Source organism: Trichosurus vulpecula, chromosome 6 (assembly GCF_011100635.1).
Source record: "Trichosurus vulpecula isolate mTriVul1 chromosome 6, mTriVul1.pri, whole genome shotgun sequence".
Lineage (NCBI taxonomy): Eukaryota > Metazoa > Chordata > Mammalia > Diprotodontia > Phalangeridae > Trichosurus > Trichosurus vulpecula.
Genome location: NC_050578.1, coordinates 209725294 through 209744296, shown reverse-complemented (window position 1 = coordinate 209744296; position 19003 = coordinate 209725294). Strand labels below are relative to the sequence as shown.

The 19003-nt window shown below is 35.4% G+C and overlaps 1 protein-coding gene across 11 annotated transcripts in view; it reads left to right on the top strand.

The window, feature by feature from the left end:
• Positions 1-19003, top strand: part of ADD1 (adducin 1) — a 115155-nt gene that overhangs the window by 81180 nt on the left and 14972 nt on the right. For 4 of the 11 annotated variants that reach the window (XM_036762742.1, XM_036762740.1, XM_036762746.1 and 1 more), the window contains exons 7-13: positions 947-1090; positions 2375-2473; positions 3767-3943; positions 6086-6337; positions 9231-9332; positions 10975-11064; positions 11843-11935. In XM_036762742.1, the coding sequence (XP_036618637.1) occupies positions 947-1090; positions 2375-2473; positions 3767-3943; positions 6086-6337; positions 9231-9332; positions 10975-11064; positions 11843-11935 (957 nt within the window). Of the gene's footprint in view, positions 1-946; positions 1091-2374; positions 2474-3766; positions 3944-6085; positions 6431-9230; positions 9333-10974; positions 11065-11842; positions 11936-19003 lie in introns of all 11 variants that reach the window. The other 7 variants (XM_036762744.1, XM_036762741.1, XM_036762751.1 and 4 more) reach the window with 3 other exon arrangements.

Genomic DNA, 19003 nt, shown 5'->3' with positions numbered 1-19003 from the left:
TTAAGGTTACCTAACAATCCCTGGATTTTTAGGGACTATTGGAGGCAGGTTTTGAGTATAAAATGTAAAACAGATGGCATTTTTCATGCTTTCTAAAATGAGTACTAAAAAGAGAGAGAATGGTTTGTCCTAAAATGAAATTTCCTGTCAATTTTTGAAGTTTATTACTATGAAAGAAGTTAAATTGGAACCTGTTCTATTAGATTGCTTCCTTAGTAGCTTATTAAACAATACGAAGCCTCGTATAAGAATAAATATTGTTATCTTCTGAAAGGCCTCTGAGTATCCCCAGGAAATGAAATAGCAGTATTCTAAAGTAAGCCCATAGCACAATTTTTAAATTTTTGGGAAGCTTTTAGTGAGACAATATGTTATTTTAGCACTTGATAATTTGTACTTTTAATGCGCTTCATTCAGATTTGTATCCTGAATAGGAAAGCGAGGAGTTTAAAACCTATTTTTGAGGTTGATCGTAATGATGAATTTTGTTTTTAATTTTGTTGATAATGTTTAATAAACCTAATTTCTTCCCCATTTCACATTTTAAATTATTTAATGAAGGAAAAATTACAAGGTGAGGATTTTTTAAAAGAACATTTTCCTATTTCTTGATAGGGATTGGTAGGGGCAAAGGGACAGGTTTAGTGGCTTAGAGTATGGGAACATAGTTAATAGCCAGAAGAGGGATGGATAGCCTAAATTTTGCACTAACACCTCTTAAATATTAAAAGAACCATAGAAAGGCCTCCAACATTCTGCATCATCTGTGGAGTACTGGTAGGAAGTTTTAGACAAGAATTACATAAAATGCTAAAGATTTGGAGTGTTTGTGATCTGTACCAACGTAGTACCACACTGATGAAATTATGGATTCATTAGGGGAAAATAAGCTATATGTAGTCCTTGTTTTATGTTAATAATTAGGTGCATGCCTCACCTTATTTAGGTTTCTGCAATGAAGTGTGGTCTCTTGCCAATCTCACCAGAAGCACTTTCTCTTGGAGAAGTGGCTTATCATGACTATCATGGAATTTTGGTGGATGATGAAGAAAAAGTATTGATTCAGAAAAATTTAGGACCTAAAAGCAAGGTCAGTAAATACTGGGTAATAGAGGATGTAGGAAAACTGTCTAATTATCTTTTCCCTTAAAATTTTTCCTTTTTTATTATGAATGTAAACATCAATGTGAATATTCTGTTAAAAAAAAAGAAACAGAAAAGAGGCTTGTGAATCTCATTACATACCTCTTGGTTTTTTTTAAAGTGTGTATTAATCACCTTCTGAATGTCCTTCTGCTTTCTTCTGTCTTTTAAGAAAATATTTTATTTGTTCATTTCCCTTCTTTTTATTTTATCACTATTACTTCTCACTTATTCCTTCCCCACAGAAGATAAAGAAATATTATAACAAATAAGCATAGTAAAGCAAAACAAATTCATCCATTGGCCTTATCTTAATTTTTCTCTTTCATTCTATACTTCTAGTCCATCATCTCTGTGCCATGATATGGGAGATATACTTCATAATTATAATTCTGAATTCTTGATTGGTCTTTGTTGATCACAGTTTTTGTTTTTCAAAGTTGTTTTCCTTTTCATTGTAATTGTATAAATTGTTATCTTATATCTATTCACTCTGTATTAGTACATACAAATCTTCTCAGTTTTCTCTGAATTTATTCCTTAAAATTCACCCACTTTCCTTCCCACCTGTATCTCACTCCCCCTTCCAATTTTAGAAGTATAAAACACGATCAGACCAACTATACTGTAGTTCCTGAATGGGGTATGTCAATCTACTCCCCTAGGAGCTCACCCCTGTAACTTTTGGAACCAAAATGCCCCTACCTGGTCACTACTCCTCTCTATGAGTTGTTTCCCTATTAAAACGTACATTTTTTTTGAGAGAAGGACCTCTCTTTGCTTTTGTATTTGTATCCCCAGCCCATAACCCAATGCTTGGCAGGTAGTAATTGCTGAATAATTGCCTTTTAATTTATTCATTCATTACACTCATATACCGTAGTTTTTCCAGCCATTCCTCAATTGAATTGATGAGTATCCAGTTTGTTTTCAGTTCTTTGCTACATCAAAAAGTTTTGCTATAAATTTTTTTTTTACATATGCAACCTTTCCCTCTGCCTTTGACATCTTTGGGGTATATGCCTAGTAGTTGTATTACCTGGTCAAAGAGTATGCATAATTTGATGACGTCTTAGTGATGGTTCCAAATTGCTTCCCAGAATGGTTGGACAAATTCATAGCAAAATCAATAATACATTAATATATGGGTCCTCCCAAAGTCTTTCCAAAATTTTTCATTTTCCTTTTTTATCCCCTTATGCTTACCTTTTATAATGTTTTCTTCCCTCAGGTTCTTATTCTCAGGAATCATGGCCTAGTATCAGTTGGAGAAACTGTTGAAGAAGCTTTCTACTATATACATAATCTTGTGGTAGCTTGTGAGATCCAGGTAAATACTGAGCGCTTTATTTTAATCCATGTTTCACTTAAAAGATTCTAGTAGAAGAGAATTTACATGGGGATATTTGAGTGTTTGCTTCACAAAACTAGGGGAGAGTTTAAAAAGGTAATGTCCCTGCTGAAATTGAACTCATAATATTGGAAATTTAAATGAACAAAAACCAGTAGCTCACAGGACTCCACATAATAGTTACTTATTAAATATTTCTTGAATTCTCCTTGCACAGAAGTGTTCTTTCTCTCTCTTCTGATGCTTAACACATTCTACCTCATATTAATAGCAGTATCTGTATATATGTTCTTTCCTCCTAGATGATATACTGCATGATGGAGATCATGTCTTAATCATTTTTCTGTATACCCCATCATCACACTTAGTACATTGCATTATACGTAGGCTATATCACTTAATATTTGTTAAATCAGTCTATGTATCTATCCCACATAGCACCTCACATAATCTCTTTAAAATAGTACATTTAAATATTTATTGAAAGAATGAACAAACTCTGGAGTAGTAAATATAAAAAGTTTACCTCCTAACACATAGTTACAAAAAAGGCATACTTCATACATATTTTATAAGGGCTTTGTTTTCTTATATTTGGCTCCAAATCTGAATATCGCATTGTTCAAGCTTGCTAAAGCAACTTCTTGGACACTAGTCCTTTAAATTTTGCATTATCATTTTGTGAATTCAAGAGATTTATGATTTTGTCAGCCTGGGGTACTTCCTTCCATGGTGTAAATTAGAACCATTTTTCATGATTTTGTAGGTACTATGACTAAAAAATCCTTCACTTGGTGGACAACGTCAGGTTAGGAGTATTGCCACACTTACCTAAGGCTTTCTAGCATGGTAGGGCATGCCATTTTACACTCAGTGTAGTTTTTAAGAATTCAGTCACCTCCACACCACAATGGGACAGTGGAGTAGGACTTTAATTTAGAATTACTTCATTATACTTGATATGTTACTTGCTTTCTCAAAAGCCAACAATAGTAGTACCTAGAATGCCTGGCTTGGAATCACTAAGACCTACATTCAGATCCCAGTCTAATACTTCCCAATTGTGTGACCATGGGTAAATTATTTAACTTTTATGTGCCTCAGGCCTTGAACTTTTATACTGAGTCACAAGTGGTTTATTTGCAGTCTGAATTGGCAGAAGGAGTTACCATAATTGAGTTCTCTGATGAATCACAGATAGTTCACTATTCAGCTAATTCTCTTGGTTTTAACACAGAAATCAAACTGTTGACATAATTTTTTTTGGTACAGGTTCGTACACTGGCCAGTGCAGGAGGACCTGATAACTTAGTCCTGTTAGATCCTGGAAAATACAAAGCTAAATCTCGTTCCCCTGAGTCTCCAGTAGGAGAGGGAACTGGAATGCATCCCAAATGGCAGATCGGAGAACAGGAATTCGAAGCCCTCATGAGAATGCTTGATAATTTGGTAAGACAAATGCTAACCCTTTATCATCTTATTTAAAAAGTACAAATTTTCACACTAGTGAGGTTTTTCTTTTATACTATTATAGCATAAAAGTGCAGCAAGCCAAGTACAGCATTTCGAAAGTATCTTAATATGGTATGTCTTAGATAAGCAGTTCTCAACCTTTTTTGTCTCAAGATCCATACATATATATATTTTGTTTATGTATATCTATCAATATTTTCCTTATTAAAAGTTCAAACTTACAAATTTTAACATCTTCATTTTAAAATAATAATAAACCCACTACATGTCAACATAAATAACGTTTTCTATGAAAAAATAGCTATATATTCCAAAATATAAAATGTAGAAAGTGAACTCATTGTGTAGGTCTAGGCCCATTTAGACTGCATAAATAGATTTTCAAAGAAGAACATGTCTTGATTTATTATAAAATGTGAGTGACTACTTAATGTTTTACTTTTACGCACTGTTTTGTGATAATTAAGCATACACATGTATTATCTCATTTGAGATAATTTATGATTTTGTGGAAGGAGCACTGCAATTAGCACCAGAAAGCATAATTTAAATAGCCTTAATTACTCAGCTATACAGCCTTGTTCAGGTTACTTTTCTGAGCCTCAGTGCCTTATCTGGAAACAAGTAATAATAATATTTCCGATGTCTATAGTATTGTTGAGAGTATCAGATAAGATAATGTACATAAAACACTTTATAAATTTGGACTGCTATTGTTATTAACATAAATAATCACATTATACCATACTACCTCTGACTTGATTAGAGCCTGTTAGAAGTAAAAAATAAGATTTTTTAAAAATGTGGTGTTGTCACAACATTTGATCTCTCTCAAAATATGGTAAATTATTATCAATGAGTCAGTGATTTGAAGAAACAGAAATGGAGTGGAAGTAGGTGGGAAGTGGCTGCCCTAATGACACTTTCTGTAGAGCCAGGAAGTATTGTAATTCCATAGTGTAGCATCAGCTGAGGCACCTGAAACATATTTCTGGGTGTGTCTGTAAAACTCTCTATACTCCCACCTCAATCTTTTACACTTGATCTGGATTTTCCATTCATTTAGCATCTTTCCTTTCTATATTTCCTCTCTCCCCCACTGTCCACCCTTCCTCAGATAGCTGAATTTCCTGGGTACTCTATTCCTAGTATACTATTGATAATAGACAACATAGACTATAAAACTGTACTGGGATTTGGGAAGAAATCACTCTTAAAGTTTGAATCATTAGAACGATGATTTCTTGGCCATGTTTATAACTAAGTGTTGTTATTTTGGGAAAATTATCAGGGGATCTTAATTTTCAATTCAATAAACATTTATTAAGCATCTACTACTATTAGCCCTATGCTAAGCTCTAAGGATAAAAATAAGAAAAAATCAGTCCCTGTCCTCAAGGAGCTTGCAATCTAATGGGGGAGGACAACTCATAAAAGGAAAATGAAAATGAGGAGGAGGGCACCAGAAAGTACCTGGTACAGGGACATGGTGTTCCCTGGAACTGAAACCAAGCAGAGCTGCTAATAGAAAATGGAGGGTTTCCTGGAAAGTTCTGAGCCCTCTGTAAAAGCAGGCTTTAGGAGGAGCCCTCCAGCCTCTAAGCAGAGGCAACTGAGGGAGCTGTGAAAATGCTAAATGTCAAAAATTGGTACTCAGCTCAATGAGAAGAATCTTTTTGGTTATACTCCCAAGATTTGAGGCCACATGTACAGTAGCTAGAGTCAGTGTAGATTCTAGACTTGGGTACAAATCCCAGCTCTGATGCATCCTGGTTCCATGATCCCTGGACAAGCTACTTAACTTCGAAGTGCCCTAGGCAACTTTTTAAGATTGTTACAGAAGAAGTGCCAGCATGCATTGGTAGAGGGAATTTTCTTACCTGAGAGTTCTTTACACCTGTAAAATCTCAGATCTATTCCCCTCTCGAGCTCTGTCCCAAGATTGCTGCATCCTTCAAGAGAGTAATCAGACTTACAAAAATAGTTATAATTTGTATCATTCTCCTTTTACATTTTAAGTTGATGGCCATAACTTATACTACAATAATGAATAAATTGAATAGAAATAGATGTTGTGAAACACAGAATATTGATTCCTTCTTTCCATTTTGTCCTTAGGGTTATAGAACTGGCTACCCATATCGATGCCCTGCTTTGAGAGAGAAATCCAAAAAATACAGTGATGTTGAGGTTCCTGCTAGTGTCACAGGTTACTCCTTTGCTAGTGATGGTGACTCAGGCACTTGCTCCCCTCTCAGACACAGTTTTCAGAAACAACAGCGAGAGAAGACAAGATGGCTGAATTCTGGCAGAGGTGATGATGCTTCTGAAGAAGGGCAGAATGGAAGCAGTCCCAAGTCGAAGACTAAGGTGTGGACGAACATTACACACGATCACGTGAAACCCTTGCTGCAGTCTCTCTCGTCCGGTGTCTGCGTGCCAAGCTGTATTACCAACTGCTTGGTCTGTGCCTACCTTACTGTTCATAGTTAGATGATGTAGAGCAACTTGGGTGGCTGAAAGTTTGGAGGCTTTGGGAATCAAAAACTTTTCTAACCTCAATTAAAACTAAAACTACTGCATTAACCTTCTTTTAATCTGGCAGAGCAAACTTCTCATATTGGTTTAATTTTGGAGAACTGATGCTTCAGACAGGTTGGACTAGATGACCTCTGAATTTCTTTCTAACTCAGATTCTGTGATTCTCTCTAATACTATCTGCTTGAAACTGCTTAAGATACAGAATATTTGCTTGCTTACTCTAGTAATAGCTTGACTCAGTGTAAAATATCAAATCACTTAAATGAATCAAATTTGTACACTTCCATATTTTAAGTCAATTTATATTTGTCTCAGGACTATTAATACTGCATGCATGGAAAGGCCTTTATACCTTTATATTATTAAATTTGTATTTTAGTATCCCAAGTCAATTTCAGTGATTTGGTTAAGTAATTCTAGTAGACTAGTCTCCGTTAAAAAGATATTAGTGCTTTCTTAAGCAGTTTTTACTTAATGTAATATTCATGTGTTCTTAGCTTTTAATTTTTCTGTCCTGCAACCTGTTACATTTCTCTGTATCCCAAAGCCTCTAAATGTTCACAACCAGCTGCCTCCTGCATGAACTGTTGCATGTAAGTAGATGGCCATAAGTGATAAGTCTCTCCTCCAGTCCCAGCTGGGTGCGGCATGACTAAAGTGCAGCTCAGGCCATCAGCAGGCACTAATCGAAAGATACTGCAACTGGTGATTTTTTTGTTGTTGTTATTAATGCTATTTGAAGTTTAAAATATGTACTGAGAGATATTCCAAAGTAATGGTATTCACGTGCTTTAGAACTTCAAGCCCTCTGTTAGGTCTCAAAAACTTATTTGATTTCTTATTTGATAGTCCACAGTTCCTACATTAAAATGCAAATAGAAATTTGCATGTCTATAAGTACTATAAGTACTCCTAGAGGCTTATATGAGGGAACTGAAGATTGGAATGAACCCAGATGCATGATCAGCTCTACAGGGTTCAGTTGAGATGTAAAACAATTGACTTTAAATAGTCAAATTACATCTTTCAGTTCTCCTCTTTATGGCTGTTTGACTTTATAATTTTGTTTAAAAAAAGTTCAGCCTTCTCTAGATGGTTTTTGGTTTTGTTTTTTTTTTTAATTGGTAAAACTGTTTTTAGAGAATCTTTATACTCTTGAGCAAATGAGTAAACTCTTTTCTAGTAAGCTCTGAAAAAAGCAGAGAAATTCTTTGTATATGTGGTGAGTGGGCTTATTTCCTTTTCCTTTGAATTTTTTTTCTGTTGTGTTTAGATGGTTTTACTTGCTTAAATGAATTTACTTTTTCTTTTCATTTGAAAGTGGGATAAGGTATTTCTTTTAACTTTTACCCAAATGGTGTAATATATCTCTTTAGTACTTGGCTACTTAAAAGCACATCCAGCTATAGCTTTAAGTTTTATTTATGTTGGCTTGAAAACAATGTAATCAAATCCCTTGCTACATATAATTAATTGGCATACATTTGAAAGAAAGACTTTGTTAAGCAATTAACCTTGTCTTTATATTATTGTGGAATAAGATAAAAATCATACAGTGTCCCAGGTTGGTGTATTTAATTTATAATACTTGTTCTTAATTTTTCAAGCAGTTTCAGGCTTCTGAGGTTGTTGTTTTAATGTTTTGACTAAAAAAATTATCTTTAATAAAAAGCTGGAGTTATATTTATCTGAGAAGATAATCATCAGTGAGTATTTCACAGCTCCATATTCATCCCATATTTTCCTTTATGGTGGCTAAGCATTTTTAGCATTTTGTTGCTTCCTCTAAAGTCTTAATGGCTTACAGCTATCTTATTGTCTCCTGAAAATACTCAGAAAGACAAAGCATTTGCTCTGGAAAATAGGCTTGTTTTAATGTTCAGTGCTGTTTAGGTCCGCATTATAGTTTTTCTTTTTAAAAATGTTGTACTGGATTAGAAAACAAGAGAAAATGTGGAGCAGAAAGCCATCCACACATCAGCTGCACTGATAAGTAAAACAGCCTTCAACAAGGGTCTCATGAAATGCTTAAAGTTTCAGTTTGGAATTTTTTTTATAACACTTGAAACTATTAAGTTAAATGAAATATTTGACATCACCAAACTCTTCCACCAGGTAGCTACTGTATAAGTGTTCATACAGTAATTTTCTTGGGTTGAAGTAATTATGCAGCCAATACATTCTGATTTTATAGCTTCTTTTAATGCAAAACTTTGGTGATGCCCACTCTTGCCTCGCAGTTCAGAATCATTCACTACACCTGGTTAGTAACATCACATTGCTTTTCATACTACTGTCATCTTATGCTTTAAGTTTGCTTTAATGTCTGTTAATTATCAGAGCGGTGAATCAATGATCGCTGTTAAAATGTTAGCATTCACTATTAAAGTGATATTGCAAAGAAAATTTAAGCTTTTTTCTAGCATAAGCCTTTTTATTGTTCATACGTTTTAGACAAGTTTTGAAAATGCATTTGTTGATAAGTCACAATTTCGACTTTAAAACATATACATTTTTTTAACAGATTCTTAACTTCCTTCTATATTGTTTGATGCAGGAAGAAGTTTGAGGGTGTTGGGAATTGAGAAATGAAATGAAATCATTGGTTCAGTTCTCTATCTGTTATGTATAGTGCATGAAGAGATGTGATGTAAATTTGCTGCTGTGGATGTCACTTGCCATTATAGCAATCCTGACTATTCAACTGTTCTTGATATTACAGTGGACTAAAGAGGATGGACCTAGAACTTCCACCTCTGCTGTCCCTAACCTGTTTGTTCCATTGAACACTAACCCTAAAGAGGTCCAGGAAATGAGGAACAAGGTGTGTATTTTCTGTCCATTTTAATTACTATTATTATTTTGTTGAAACTAATATGCCATAAATGATGACCAGAGTTTTTTTTTGCTGATGCTGATATTTCCAGCATCTTCCATTATAAGAAGACACTTTTCATTAGTAAAGCTATTGCTAAGAAGATAGCAATCATTGTTCTCTTAAATATTAGTCCTTAGGTTAGTATCTTCAGAATGAGTTAAAAAGTTTAATCCAAAGTCTATTGTAAAATACACTACTTGCCAAGGTACAAAGTTAAAAGCTACAGAGCTGTATAGTATTTTGGTTCGTAGATGTGATCTAAGGCTCTCCAAAGTTTGCCTTCAAACTACCTTTCCAGTTTTATAGGGTATTCAGCAATCCAGCCAAATTAAACAACTCTATCATCTGAAAACATCCTTTTGCCTTTTCTTACCTCCACACCTTTGTTTACAGTGTTCCCTGTACAAATGTATCCCTCGCAATAGCATCATTATAGTTCATTATCCCAAGCCCCCATCATAATATTATTTGGCTAATTTCCTGAGTTACAGATTGGATATTTAATGATTCATTGTGCATTAACTTTTCTGAAATTACCCTCTGTTTACCATTTTATTTATAACATCGATCCTATGCCACTAACTACTCTCTCTAAGGCCCCTCCCTGACCATGATGTTTTACCGAAGGCCATATTTTAATGGAACCAGTTCATGGCAAAGGCTATTCTTGTACTTAGAATTTCTTCATCCCGTTTCCAGCTGCTAAAATTTTTCCCATCCTTGAAGATCCAACTTAAATACCATTTTCTTCATGAAACCTTCCATAATACCCTAGCTGGTAGTGATTTTCCTTCATCTAAACTCATATTGCTTTGTTATTCTTCTCTATTTGTTTTAATTTGTTTATACTTCTCTAATTATCCTAATCTGCATTTTATTCAATAGAATGTTAAACCTAGAAGGGACCTTAGACAATGGAAACTTATTGCTGAAAGGGATTTGTAAGAGCTATCTTAATTTCTCATTTACAGATGAAGGGATTGAGATTGCAGAAGTTAAGATTGTGCCTATGTGCAGTAATACCCATACTAGATTATCAGCCTGCTGGCAAGGACTATATCTTACTATCTATCAATCTTTCACAGAACCCAGAATAGTATGGTGGCATATAGGAGCTCAATAAATGACGAATGAATGAAGATAATTCAAAATGCTTTATCAGCATTTGTAGGATTACAGTGATATATGGCAGCTAGAAAATATTTTCCTCATGTTCCTAATGAGTTTATCAGTGAAGGTCTTTGTCAAGTCAAGAAAAGCCCCTAATTCTCCAGCCATAGTTTTTATATTATTAAGCCCAATTACATTACTTTAAACCATCTAAATATTGAATGTGTTATAAATCTCAGACTATATAAAAATAGGATTGAACATAGTAAAATGGTTGTTAAGAGCACTGTAGCTTCAAAGATTCACTTCTGGCATCTGTTCCATTTTCTATGGTGTGAGGCAGAGGAGGAGAAAAAAAACCTGAAGTCAGGTAGGCTTCCTGATACAAAAGAATCATAAATTACACCATTGACAAGATAGGTTTCATTCTACCTTTTATATGTATTTGTTCTTATTCTCCCCCTCCCCCTACTTGCAGATCCGAGAGCAAAATTTACAGGATATCAAAACTGCTGGCCCTCAGTCACAGGTTCTTTGTGGTGTAGTAATGGACAGGAGTCTTGTACAGGTGAGAACTCAGACTGTCTTCAGCATTAATGTGATGTATTTATAATTTTAATCAGTTGTTAAATTATTCTGTGGCAGAGAATAACTTTACCAGGTAAGTATTAGAAGTAACCCTGTTGTTTTTATTAAAGTGTGTTGAGAAAAAAATTCTAGACTTTTTTAGTTGAATAGATCAAGCATGATAATGGAGTATGCTCTGTGAATTGTTGCTCAATATAATGCATGCAGTATGGAAAAGCAGTTTTATAGGCTGTCATCCTTTAGAAACCTAGATGGATTTATGTCATCTAGATTTTTCATGTTTTAACCATGTAATGTATAAAGTGCCATGAGTGATGTTCTCTGTTGCCTGTCTGAAGTTTAATGCTGCTAAAAAATAGTTGCTTTAAGAAGGAATGGTAGTTGAAATATATGCTGCTAATGTAAATGCACTTCTGAAGTTTCTAATATTGATAGTTAGTACTAGAAAATACTTGCAAAAGTATCTGTCAACATGCCTAGATATACAACCTAATGCATTTAAAATATGACATGTTAGGATCTGTGAAATTGATAGGTGTGGGGGGAGTGCGGGCTTTTTTGTGTGTTTTATAAGATTTGATTAGTTGTGTAAACCATAGTTTGATGCTTTTCTGCATGTGACGTCTTTCCTGTAGCTATTTAGAACTATATTGACTATGTTTCTGCCGCATGCTTGTAATTGGCACCATAATGTGCTCTTGATTAAAATTATGAAGATCAGGCTTGGTTTGCTCTGTTTACTCAGTTTACTGTTTCAGGATGCTCCCCTCTCTGACTGTACGGAAACTATTGAAGGGCTCGATCTCACAGAGCAGGCCTTTAGTCCCGCTAAATCTCTCTCTGTTAGAAAGGTACTTACTGCCCTGTCATTAACTACCTACAAGTATACTGTTGTTGTTCAACCTTCCCTTTCCCTAATTTGTTTTCCCTAATAGCTGTTGTTTTATCTTAAAAAAAATTCTTCTTAGGTGGACTTAATAAATGATATATAAGGTTCTGTTCTATGTACTCTGTACCTTGATTAAAACATTGGTGTGAGTTATTTTTATATTTTCCAATGTTTTTTCTTTAGGTGAAATGTGATATGAATTTTTGTATGACATTCCTACAGTTCTGCATGTAATTTGGCTATTGCATGGTAGGATTTGGTGAGGGGTTGGGAGTGTGATCTTGGGGGTATTTAACAATGTTTACTTTAAAAGGAATCTATTATAGACTAACTCAGTCTCAGGCTTAATTACTTCTCCAAAATAGTGTCAGACTCCTAATGGGACATAAACAGAAAATAAGCAACAGATTCCTCTCCTTCAGTAAATGACTGCTTTCTATAAATTAGCAATCTTGGCTATTTATAACTAGATAAAAGCATTCATAAGTAGAGAGGTTCTATGAAATTTTAGTCAGCTTAGAACGGTGGCTATTCTTCACTGTGAACTTTTACCCATTTTTTGCTCAAGACTGTATAACATTCGAAAAGTTCATCAAATTGGTAGAAGTGAAAAGTGTTTCAGGAGAATAAAGACACAGCATGCCCTACTGATAATAAAGTGAGAAACCCTAGACAAGATACTTCATGTGTTTCTTAAAGCCTAGAATTTTAATTTCTGCCTTATTAGTGATTTTAATTTAAAAAAATGTGCAGTATATTCTGCAGTACAGAACCTTTCAGTGTATGACATAAATTTAGCCCAAAATATGAGAATTTTTGCTGGTGCCTACTACTGGCATTGGAGTTAGAAATGTTATATTTGTTCTTATTTTTAGTTATCTTGGAATGTTAAACCATTGAGTTTCTAGAATATTCTGAATTGAAAGCAGTTTAATAGATTAAATGTTCAAATTTTTAACTTAGTAATTACATTCAGCTCCAGTCAGAAGGAAATCGATGAGATCTATCTCTGTTTCATCAATTGATAAACCTTAAAAATAGGATAAACTATAATTTTCGAGAAGCGTCCCTGTGGGTACACCTTCTAACAATGCAGATTGCAACCCCCTCTGCCTCAATGGATAGCTCCATAAGTTGTAGGGGCCAGACAAATTCATTACCATGCAGCCAAACTTTGATGGTGACCTTTTCAACATGGAAACCGACTTGACTTGCACAACATTCGAGAATCAAGGGTTGTTGCTAAGCCACAAAAAGGTGTCAGAGTAGAACTGTAATGGAGGCTGTCTTCTAAGTATTCAAGCTAAATAAAATTATAGGAAAATAGGTGTATGACAATGATTCACCATTTCTATATGGAAACCCAACTTGTAGAATGGTGGAGTACTTAGATGGTGTTTACTTAAAGTCTTAGAATATACTTTATATCACTTCTTTTGGAGGAACTTCTCTCTTTTCTTAATGCCATAGGGTAGAAAATACCTTCACTCGCTTGTCATATACTTATTATCTTACTGGCTACTTTTTTTGGTGAGTGATATTCACTGATATAGTTGGCCATATAATTTGTTTGCCATTTACAGAGAGTTCTTTCTTAATGTTCAAATCTGTTCACTTGTGGATAGAAAGTCCTTAATCTCAGCATTGTAGAATGAACTCATTTCCACACTACTTGTATATAGGATATTTTGTTAAGGAAGCTAAAAAATGAACTTTTAAAGAAAACATTTCTGTCCTATAAATAATCCAAATATTACCATGGAAAAATATAATATGCCTTTGCCTTGTATGATTAATGTGTCCAGATCAAAATTAATGCCCAGAAGATGCTACTTGCAATTTTGTGTAGTGTTCCACCTAAAAACTCATCCCATTTAGAGTGACATTGATTTAAATGAAGTAATTTGTTTATTACTAATACCAAACTAGAAGTTTCCTTTTGTTTTGTAGATTTTCTTGTACAATTCTGCATATTCCTTCCTAGATGTTTCTTATACATAATACTTTTACGTTCACTTCTTTTGGTTCCCTTCCTTACCCTCCCTCTTACTGTAAACTATTTTATTTTTGTCATGAACAGATACTTTTACCTAAATTGCCCTTAAATGTAGCATTTAACCAAATGACCCACCTCACTAAAACCTGATAATCCTAAAACACAAATTCTGTGACTTCTTTTGTGATTCAGTATAGAGGGAAATTTACTTCTTTTTTGGAGACAGCCAGGGTTAAGTGACTTGCCCAGGGTCACACAGCTCCTAAGTGTCTGAGGCCAGATTTGAACTCGAGTCCTCCTGACACTAGGGCCAGTGCTCTGTCCACTGCATCACCTAAATGCCCCTTGACTGTCTTAGTGAAGTTCATTTAGTCAACAAACATTTATTAAGCATTTACTATAAATATGCCAGGCATTGGGCTAAAAGGTTAGGGATACTTAGGAAAAAAAGACAAAAACATTCCTCAGGAGACCTATATTCTAATTGCAGAAACGAACATGAAAATAACTAGCTACATACAAGATATATTAGAGTATATGTAAAGTACTCTTAGAGGCATATTTGTTTGCTCTGCCAAATAATTACTATACGTGATAAAATACATATGGATTTCTGAGCCCCTTCTGAGTACCTATGAATCCAGATGCTCAAAACTTAAGCAATTGTTTGTCATTGGTCCTCTTTGCCCACTTTTATTAATGATCTCCTGTGCATGACAAAAGAGAATACAGTCTTCCAAAAGTGTAATCTTCATCAAGAGGCCTTCAAAAGGAAAATTTTATAATTCATTTGTTTTTTGGGATAAGAAGCACGAATTAATTATAGAATATCAGGATTGAAAGGGAACTCGGAAATCTCTTGTCTGGTATATATCTGAACAGAAATCTGCTCTGTAATATCCCCAACAAATGGTTTCTAGTCTCTTCTTGAAGACCTCCTGTGATGGACAATTTACCTAGTAAGGCCATTGTACTTTTGGACAGTTGTAATTGTTGGGAAGAAAGATTAATCTGGAATCTGACTCTGCAACTGGACAAGTCAGTTAATCTCTATGTGCCTCATTTTCCGCATCTATAAATAAAGGAGTTGGATTCAGTGACCTCTTAGCTCTAATCTTCGATCTTATGCTTTATGAGCTTTTGCTCATTGTTTCGGAAAGCAGAATTCATTTTTTACTTGTCACTCTTTCAAATGCCTGAAGACAACTGTCACTTTCCCTTATCTTTAGCAGGCTAAATATCCCCAGTTATTTCAACCAGTCTTCCAGTGAAATAGCTTCAAGTCCCCTCATCCTCTAAGTCATCCTCAGCGCCTGCTTTAATTTCTCATTGCCTTTTTTAAAAATGTGCTGACTAGAACTTAACACAGTACTCCAGATTTAGTTTCACTAAAACAAGGTACAATGAAGATTATAAACTTCCCTGTTACGCTCTTCTCTTACTGAAGCCTGAGATAACATTCACTTCTCTACTTATGCAATTGATTTTTTTAACCTCTTTTGGACTTTGCATTTATACCTATTCAGTTTCCTCTGATAAAATTCAGCCCTGCATTCTAGCATGTTGAGATCTATTTGGGTCTCATTTCTATTCCAGAATCTTGTAGTTGTCATCTTCAGCTTATATGTAACTTTGATAAGCATGCTATCTATGCCTTCTTCTAAGTTAATAGTAAAAATAGTGAACAAAAAATGACCAAGGACAGTGTCCTGTGCTTAGGAACCTTCTTGGTAGCAGGACCTGTGTCTCATACCTGTGTGTGCACTTGTATATGTGGGTGTGCACACGTACACACATATATCTACGTAAATAGGAAATGGTTGATAAAAGCTTTGAGTTTTGTGGAGTTGAGATTCAATTTTCAGTTCAATTCACAAGCATTGACTAAAAACCGACTACGTACAAGGCACCTGGGGATACTAAGATAAAAATGAAAACATTCCTGTCCTCAAGGGTTAACACATTTTCACAGATAAATAAATACAAGATAATTTGACAAAGGGGAATGTACTAACTACACAGTAGGAAATCAAGAAAGCTTCAGAGAGATGACATTACTAGAGCTAAAGTTAAATATTCTAAGATTCAAGGTGAGAAGGGACTCCATTTCAGGAATGGGGGACAAGCTGGTATATGAGAATGGAAGATGAGACAGCTAGTAGGTCAGTTTGGCTAAAATGTGAAAGGAAGGAATATAGAAATAAGATTTGAAAGGAGGGTTGGGATTCAGACTATAAAAAGCTAAATTCTAGACTGGAACATTTTATCTTAAAAGAAACAGGGAGATTTTTGAGCCAAGGAAATGACATGATCTGACCTCTTCATTAGCAAGATTATTTTAGCAGTTGTGAGAAGACTGAAATGAAGGTAATAGAAGCTGAAAGCAGAGAGGCCAATTAGGAGGCTGTTAGCATAATCTAGGAAAGAGAAAGTTGATTAGTTCTGCTTTTGCTCCATCATGTTTATTGTCCTAAGTATCAGTTATGTTCCGTATTTGATTCTTTTCCTTTAGCTAAGTGAACTCTTTGCCATCCTTAGCTTTCCTTGCCAACCCCAACTTTGTCTGAGCTTTAGAGCTTCTGACATACAGGACCATGCCACCCCTTTGTATTCTTCTACTAGCTTTCCTCCCTTCCATCTTCTCTCTACATACTTATTAAAATTCTAAATTGGTTGGTGAATTCCTTGTCCATCCACAGCAGCTCTATTTCCCTCAATTGCAATTGTTTCTCTTTGTGTCTTTTGAATTTCATTCTTAAGAGTCAATAGCCAACAACAACAAGCATAAGTGCTTACTATGTGCCCGACATTGTGCTAAGCACTGGAGATATGAAGATAGAAAAAAATATTTTGTGCCCTCAAGGAGCTTACAGTTTAATTGACAACATGCAAATAACTATATGCAAACAAGATGTATATAGGATAAATTGGAGGCTCCCCATCCTCCTGAGCTAATATCCCTTGTAGAATTTTAGGCCATAAAATCTTGTCTATTCTTTCTCTGAAACATTTAAAAATCTGTTCTCCCAAAATATAGTTTGCGTGTCAAAATTGTAGACAGCTATCCTTTCTTCTTCTATCATAAACTCTAAGTTGGGATCATTTCCCCCCAACGGTTTCCTTTCCTAATCCTCGTAGCTTCTAATGCCTCCCCCACCCCATAATTACCTTTTAATTATTTTGTATATACCTATATATGTACATGTTACCTCCTCCAATAAAATGTAAACCACTTGAGGGCAGGAACCCTTTCACTTTCATCTTAATATGCCCAGTAGCTAGTACAATGCTTGGCACATAGTATGGGTTTAATAAACGTTTGTTAATTGATGGATTGATGGTTTCCATCATTTATACCCATTGCACCAGTTCTTTCTTGTTGGTAAGAATCAAATTGAGTATAATTTGCCTTTGTTGCTTTCTCTAGCTTTCAAGGCAAATCAAAGAGCTACTCTGCTTCTGATGTTCCTTCTATCAGATAGAATAATTGATGTACTCCATCACTGCTATATCATACCTGCATGGCAGGCTTATGATCTAGTTCCCAAATTCCCCATCTATTTCCTTGTTCTGTCTAGATCAGGGGTAGGGAAACTGCAGCCTCAAGGCCACATGTAGCCCTCTAGGTCCTCAAGTGCAGCTCTTTGACTGAATCCAAACTTCACAGAACAAATCCCCTTAATAAAAGGATCTGTTCTATAAAACTTGGACTCAGTAAAAAGGCCACACCCAAGGACCTTGAAGGCCACATGCAGCCTCCAAGCCGCAGGTTCCCCACCCCTGGTCTAGATGGTCTGTTATGTACTCCAGTGACAAAATTGCTTCTGTATCAACCTCCTTTAATTTTTACCATGCTTCCCCATCTTGTCCGTCTATTTCCTCACATAAATATGTCTCATTAATATACAGTTATATATACAATTATATATATTAATAATTTGCTCCTATGTCCCTTTTCAACCATCCTGTTTCTTTTGAATAAGAAATATCCTTCTAGAGTCATATGCCAGACGTGGGCTTTATCCCATCAAGTGTCAGTGTTATCTTTGAGGTCAAATTTGAGATCAAAATTGCTTCCTTGAGTTTGATCTCTAATTCATGGAATCATACATTGAGAGCAGTAGGGAATCTTAGTCAACAAACATGTATTAAGCACTTGCCAGGTATTGTCCTAAGTATTAAGTATACAAAGAAAAGGCAAAAAAAAAAACACACTTCCTGCTCTCAAGTACAGTTTAATAAGGTAGACAGCATGCAAACTGTACAAACAATACAAACAGGATAAGATGGAAAGAGAAGGCACTAGTCTTAAGGGGATTATGAAAGGCTTTTTGTAGAGGGTAGGGTTTTAGCTGGGACTTGAAGGAAGCTGGGGAGATCAAGATATGGAGATGAAGAAAGAGAAAGTTCCAGGCATGGTAGATAGCCAGTGAAAATGCCTAAAGTTGGGATGTGGAGTTTCTTCTGCAAGGAAAGCAAGGAGATCCATGTGGCCAGACTTCTCAGAGGACATGGGAGTGAATAAGATGCAAAAAAACTAGAAAGGTAGGAAAGGGCCAATTATGAAGGGTTTTGAACATCAAGCAGAGGATTTTATATTTGATCCCAGAGGAAATAGGGAACTGTCAGAACTTATGGAATGGGGCAGGAGGAGAGGGGGAGGGTAACATGGTCATACATGCACTTTAAGAAGATATTTGACAGCTGAGTGGAGGATGACTGGAGTGGGGAGTGGAGTGAAGCAGGGTATTGCAGTAGCCTAGATGTAAAGTGATGAAGATCTGCATGAGGATTGTGGCAGTGAAACAGGAAAGAAGGGGATAGTGAAGAGATGTTGTGAAGGTAGAATTGACAGGACTTGCTTGGCAACAGATTGGACATGGGAGATGAGAGAGAGTGAGGAGTTGAGGATGTGAGCCTAGGGAACTAGAAAGATGGAAAAGGCTGGAAAGCTAATGAATTCAGTTTTGGACACATTGAGTTTAAGATGTCTACAGGATATCCAGTTTGAGATATCTCAAAGGACAGTTGGAG